Source organism: Camponotus vicinus, unplaced genomic scaffold (assembly GCF_025532165.1).
Source record: "Camponotus vicinus isolate PSW18456_S1 unplaced genomic scaffold, iyCamVici1.0 SCAF_1, whole genome shotgun sequence".
NCBI lineage: Eukaryota > Metazoa > Arthropoda > Insecta > Hymenoptera > Formicidae > Camponotus > Camponotus vicinus.
In genome coordinates this window covers 19,935,269-19,941,519 of record NW_028141945.1, presented here as the reverse complement: position 1 = coordinate 19,941,519, position 6,251 = coordinate 19,935,269, and the positions used below count along the sequence as shown (strand labels likewise).

The following is a 6,251-nucleotide window of genomic DNA, read 5'->3' as shown; positions in this document are numbered from 1 at the left end:
GTCTCTTTGTGATATTTCGCTTCATCTATTCTTACAAAAGCGTGCGTTCTGAAAAGAAGAAAGAGACAAAGAAATTTACTACAGCACAACAAATTTACAGCGCTGTAGTAAAGTAATATGAATAATAAATTTAATGATATAAATACTATGGAAAGATTTTAAATAAGTATTTTTTCTGTATTATATACAATTGTGCTTTAAATGTATGCAAGGCGTATACATATCGTCTTTATATATATCTTAAAACATAATTATAATGATACATGTTATATACATAATTTATCGAACGAATTTAATTTCACAATTAAAAATACGACTCATGCTCATACAAAAAAGATTCTGCTCGGAAGAGTAGCTTTCATAGAATGAACAGAATAACAATATGTCCATAAAATTTATTTCATTTTCAATCTAGAATTCTAGAATTCGTTCTTCAAAAAAATTTATTCTAGAAATCCTCAGAGAATTCTCTACATTTGTCGTAATTGCACTGCTCCGAATTCGAAAGTCATTTAACGTCTTTAATATTGGCACAACGCATACTCGATTATGTCCCTGATTTCATGCAAGAAGTCGTCGAAAGTATCAGTAGCGTAAAAATTGCGAAACGCCTGCATTGTTTCACTCCATGACAGCTTTGTGAGAAAGATTTTGATGCAGTAGGTCCTCCATTCTTCGTACGAGTAGCTTTTGGCCCAACGCCAAGCTCGACAACAGTTCTCGTGATCCAGCTTGGCTAGAGAGGTTTCAGTTAACGCGTCCAACAGATCCGGCATGAGGAATTTATCAGCTAACACTGTCGCGTCCAACAATGATTCGATGTTTTCGCGCTGCAACGCGCCACCACTTGCCGCTAGTATCAACGTGTTCAGACCGTCGTGCGATGTGTTCTTCAATCGCACTCGTCTCTTGCCCGACTCGCTAAAGTTGCCTTCCAACATGGCGGAAAAGAAGTCCGAGCGCCGACACAACATTCGCCTGCACGCATCTATGGTCGTGCCGTCATCCAATTCAAATGTCACCGTCGACGACACCGTCGGCTTCGTGTTGTCTGACGTTTCGTCGAGAAGCAGTCTCGAAGATTCGCTGGCCTTCATCAGTGATTTCGCGATCGTACTCGACTGATCGGCCGGATAGAGCTGCAACGTCCTTGCCAACTGGCAGATGGACCAAGTCGCCGACTCGTGCAGTTTGTGTGATGATTCCCTGAGCAAGCGGAATATTAATTGCAATCCGCCATATTTGTCCAGTAAGCACTTGAGATTACGATGTGTCTTGATGAGAAGCGGTATCGATACCGCAGTTAGTAGCTTTTGCTCGTCCTCGCCGCGCAGCAAAATAAACGACAGCTGGCCGATGGCGCCGCCGGTTTCCGCTACCATGCGTAAACGCCGTATGCAATCCTCCGCTTCCGGAAGAGTTTGGAGGTCAAATACCAGGCCTTGCTTCAATAGCGGTAGGAAATACGCCGTGTTACTAGACAAGGAAAATTGAGAGATGTTAGAAATATAAAAGCAATAAATAAGATCTTTCTAAAATAATCAATACGAATTAAAAAGTGACGGAATTTTGTTTTTTTTTTGATAGATCTCTTACTTCATGATTCTCATTAATATCTTGATTGCGGTGTTTCGGTATTTTTGAAGATTTTGTTTCTTCGTATATTTTATGTAATTCGTCAGCGGTTTGATGATTTTAGGATCGGCCAACTCATCGATTGGCTTGAGGTAAAGACTCAATCTATTGAACAACACTAACGTATAGAATTGACAAGCATTCATCTTGCTGGGGTTTTCAGAGCTGACTGAGGACGAGTCGAAATCAGCTTCGGTAGTCGTGAGCGATTTGTAGCTCTTCAGGGAAGTTGTTTCCTCTATAACAATGAAACAATAATTTAGATAAATCAATCTTTCAGACAAATTTTATACACGAAACCATCTCACTGTAATTAAATGAAAATTATATCAATAAAGAACTAATAATTTGTACCGTCTTCGTCGTTGTCGCCGCATTCGGTGTCACTACAGATTGGACTGTAAATGTCATCCTCGGTGTCGTCAGTCTCCGCATTGGAATCGGAACAAAGCGGTAAGGGCGGTGTGCTGGGTGGCGATGAGGAGGAGGCGCTCGTGAAACTTCTCGGGCTCCAGTCATCGCGGTAAAAGTCCATACTAAACCTACCTCTAAAACAAATTAATTGAATTAATTTAGATTAGAAACATGACAAATAAAAGCCTGTTGCCTGGTATATTCATATATATTTTACAGAATCTATCATCTATAGATTTTGATATTAATATGAATGAAATTTCGACAAATATTCCGCTATCTCTTTCACCTTTCCACGTAAGTCCGAGTATATTTTAAAGGCGTTTTCTGGTATTCGGGTGGACAATCGCTAAAACGTTTCCTAGACACGTTATTCTTGTCGTCGTCTACGGCTATAGCAATCACGTCTTTCAATTTTGCTACCAGAATATCCAATATGCCATGTTTGGCTAAAATATCGAGAGCATTATCGTCATAGATAAACTGTGCAAGGGCTTGTAACAGTGCAGAATGATAACACTTGTGTTTGGAATTGTTCAGTAGTGTTATAATCAGCTGTAATCCGTCACTGTCCTTGATCCTATTCCGATTTACCGATTCTCGACAGAACAGACACAAACTAATCAGTATCTCTTTGTACAGTTGCTCCGTAGAACTATTCTCTACCGAGTTGATCAAGGCTATGATCTCCTCGATCGTCCCGGAAATGCCCAAGTCCAATCGACACTCGGCTATTTGGCAGAGAATGTAGAGGCATTTGATGGCCATTTTATTGTTTCCTTTGTTGCAGCACCGCATGAGACACTTGTAACCTTGTTTGTCCTTATCTACCTGCATCTGCCCGCCACAGCGCGGATCCAGGGTGACAAGAAACGCACACATAGCCTTCAAACACGCATCCACCAATTCAGCGTGTTTAGTGTCCTCATAAGACTTTTCTTCAGCCATAACGAATAATTGAGTGATCAGTTTGATAATCTGCAATTCTATCATTGTTTCCCTGATATGTACATAAGAACTCCAAATATTCCTGCAAATATAATTAAAATAAATTAATTGATGATTGTATTATTAGACACATGGATATACATATAAGTGCATTAAATATTAATCAATTAATTATTTTCTTAAAGTAATTTAAAAAAGATATTTAATAATAATTAATAGTGAATCATAAAATATTAATAATATTAATAATTATAAAAATTTATAAGCTTTTTAATTTAGCATTTAATCTTACATCCTTTTTCTTCCATGTAAATGTTATAAATGGATATATATCCATATTATATATGGAATTTACATGAATTGAAAATGATATATAGATAAAAAGTTATATAAATGAAGAAATTAGTAGAATAATTTTATACCTCATAGCTCTGACAGCCATGCAGTAAGTTTGCGTATTGGTTTTTAATTCTAGGAGCGGTACAAGTGCTTTCACTACTCCAGCTTCGCACAACTTTTTGACGTGCCAGCTACATTCAGACAAGTTACTAACAAGTCTGCAAGCACGGCAGTGCAGCTTAGTGTCCAATTTGAGATTTTTTATTATGAGCACTACATTGATTCCAATTTTGCTGTCTTTTACCTGAAATATTACAAATTTTATCAGATAATATAGAACAAGATATCTTATTAATATCTAACATAAATTTGCAAAATAGTACGTGTATGAATATAAATGTTATTAGATTTTGTTTAAAGTCAAGTTACACCAATACCAACCAATTTTATTGTTGCTTTAAAGTATTTATCATTTCACAATTTATCATTTCATCTTCTCCTTTATCTTAATTTGAAACTTTGTTCTTTATATAATAGACATATTTTCATTAATATTATCAGCATCATTAAATATATTTATCAAAATATGTTTACCATATTAATATTAATACAATATTAACACGTGTATAAAAAATATACAACCCATAAAGCACAGACCATTGTTGTTACATTACAGCAATATTGCAATGTTGCAGCAATATTGCTGCAATGTAACAACAATGGTCTGTGCTGTATGGGAAAAGATATACATGACAAATATTATTACTATATTTTCTTTATATCATAATATTAAAGAAATTGAAGAAAAACATTATTCTTTTAAATGTTAAATAAAATTTAACAAAATCAAATTTAAACATTTTAATATTTTAATATATATAAAATAATTTTAATATTTTAACACGAAATTTTTTTAAAAATATTTTAATATATTAATATAATTTTAATATTTTAATACAAATTTTTTTTTTTAATATTTTAATATATTAATATAATTTTAATATTAAATATTTTATTGCATTTTATTATTTAATATTAAATTTATTATTTATTATTTATTATATAATTTTATTATTTAATATTAAATATTTTACTGAATTTTATTATTAGAGCAGTTTTACAGTGCAACTATACAAAAAATACTAATTTTAATTAAAAAAATTTTTTTGATTTGCTAAATTCAAGTTCTATTTACGCCCCTGATCTACGCAGCACTTTACAGAAATGCTCGATCAAGATGCATCACAAGACGGAAATAAAAAAGGACATACCTTTTCCCTGACGTCGAAGGCCATGCAAACGTCCGCGAGGATGCTCAGGCTCATGTTCACCATCGTGTCATTCTTGCAGCGCAGAAGCTGGACGAGGATATCGAGGCCGCTGCTCCGTTTGGCGAATTCCTTGCAGCGCTTGGGATCGCTCTTGAGCTGGGCGAGGCACTTGACGATGCCGCTCTTGTTGCTCGCCCGGAAGTGCCTCGCCAGCTCCGACGCGATCGGGCACTCGTCCGCCGCGTCCTTCCGCGGCATCTTGGAGGTCGACATCGCGATATCCCGACGCGATCACGAGGAAAATCGCGGAAATCCGTCGACCGACATAACCTCAAAATCGCCGAGCGCGCACCGAGCCCGAGCCCACGCTCTCGTCCGTCAGGCCGCGTGGCACCGCGCGCGCTACGCTCGACATTGGTCGGCGATTCCGCCGATTAACGCGGTCGATAAGATGCGGTTTCCCGGGGATCCCGATCTCGATCTCGATCGCGCCGACAGGAACACGTACACGCGCGTAAATCGGCCGAATAAACGAGATCCCGGGTGGATCTTCGACGATAACTGTCAGTTTCGCTTGAGTAAACTTTGAATTTCCCGCCGTTCGGGGCAATGATCTGAAGTTGGCGGCGAAAGCTGCATCTGTCATCGATTACGTAATACGATGATGTGAAAGAAAGAGAGATTTATCGCGCATGCGCGCAGTTTCCAATGGGGCGCATGCGCATTCGTATTAAGTTAGCCGGAAATTTTTCAGCCAACCAAAAATCTCCTTATGGAATCGTTTGTATTTCGTATGAAGATGTTTGAAGTGTGATTAAAAACGTTTGTGAGTAATTAGAATAATTATAAAAAATTAATCATTTTTACAGTATGTAGTTAGCCAACATAACTAAATATTAAAAATTCTCCTTATGAATCGTTTGTATTTCGTATGAAGAGTTTTGAAGTATAATTAAAAAGGTTTGTGAGTCATTCGTTTAATTTTAATTAAATTTTTTTATATTGTGAAGTTAGCCGGAAGCTATATAAAATGGACGCCGTCCTGTGATTGGTCGATTTGCTTATGGTAAATACTAAAATTTTCTCATGTGTACTGACTTTAAGTGTAAGCAAAACGAGCAAATTTATCTCTTTTGTAACTTTTAATCCATGACTAATTTATTATTAATTCCGCATAATCGCATAATATATCATGGATCGTGGATAAGCGTAGATAATTGAAATATGTTTTTCTACCAATAAATAAGTAAATCTTTTATAATTGTTTTATAATGTAGTCATCATTCAGAAAATGATCACAATTTGTGATTATGTATTTAATTGTTATTTTATATTCGCTTTCAAATAATAAACTATATAATAATAAAATTTATATAAAAAGATGGTAATATATGTAATCCAATTAATTATAATTGACAAAATAATTTCTTGTGAAAAAATAAAAGTAAAAAATATAGAAGAATTTTTTTTATAGCTTGTATAAAAAATCAGTTTTATGCTAAGTATATTATAATTTTCTGGACTGTAGTAATATATTAATATATAATTTTTGCTATATAAATATATATTTCTGATATAAAATCTATTTCTACAGATAGTAAGATCGGCTGAGTTATGTCACAGAATATCGGAAGGCTTACATCA

At 35.4% G+C, this 6,251-nt stretch overlaps 1 protein-coding gene across 1 annotated transcript; it reads right to left on the bottom strand.

Annotated features, from left to right (window-relative positions):
• Positions 1-425: 425 nt before the first annotated feature.
• Rnb (BTB/POZ domain-containing protein Rnb) lies at positions 426-5,233 on the bottom strand. The gene is made up of 6 exons (XM_083078168.1): positions 4,608-5,233; positions 3,420-3,640; positions 2,339-3,079; positions 1,990-2,183; positions 1,597-1,873; positions 426-1,476 (listed from the first exon to the last, which is right to left on the bottom strand). The coding sequence occupies exons 1-6, from the start codon at positions 4,878-4,880 to the stop codon at positions 522-524; spliced, it is 2,661 nt and encodes an 886-aa protein (XP_082934294.1). The 5' UTR covers positions 4,881-5,233; the 3' UTR covers positions 426-521.
• Between the last annotated feature and the right edge of the window lie 1,018 nt (positions 5,234-6,251).

Excerpts from the sequence above, each read along its gene's own strand:
- Rnb (XM_083078168.1), bottom strand. The coding sequence starts at position 4,880 with ATGTCGACCTCCAAGATGCCGCGGAAGGACGCGGCGGACGAGTGCCCG. Across the intron at positions 3,641-4,607 it reads CCTTCGACGTCAGGGAAAAG|GTAAAAGACAGCAAAATTGG; the intron begins GTATGTCCTTTT and ends GTAATATTTCAG. Across the intron at positions 2,184-2,338 it reads ACTCGGACTTACGTGGAAAG|AGGTAGGTTTAGTATGGACT; the intron begins GTGAAAGAGATA and ends AATTTGTTTTAG.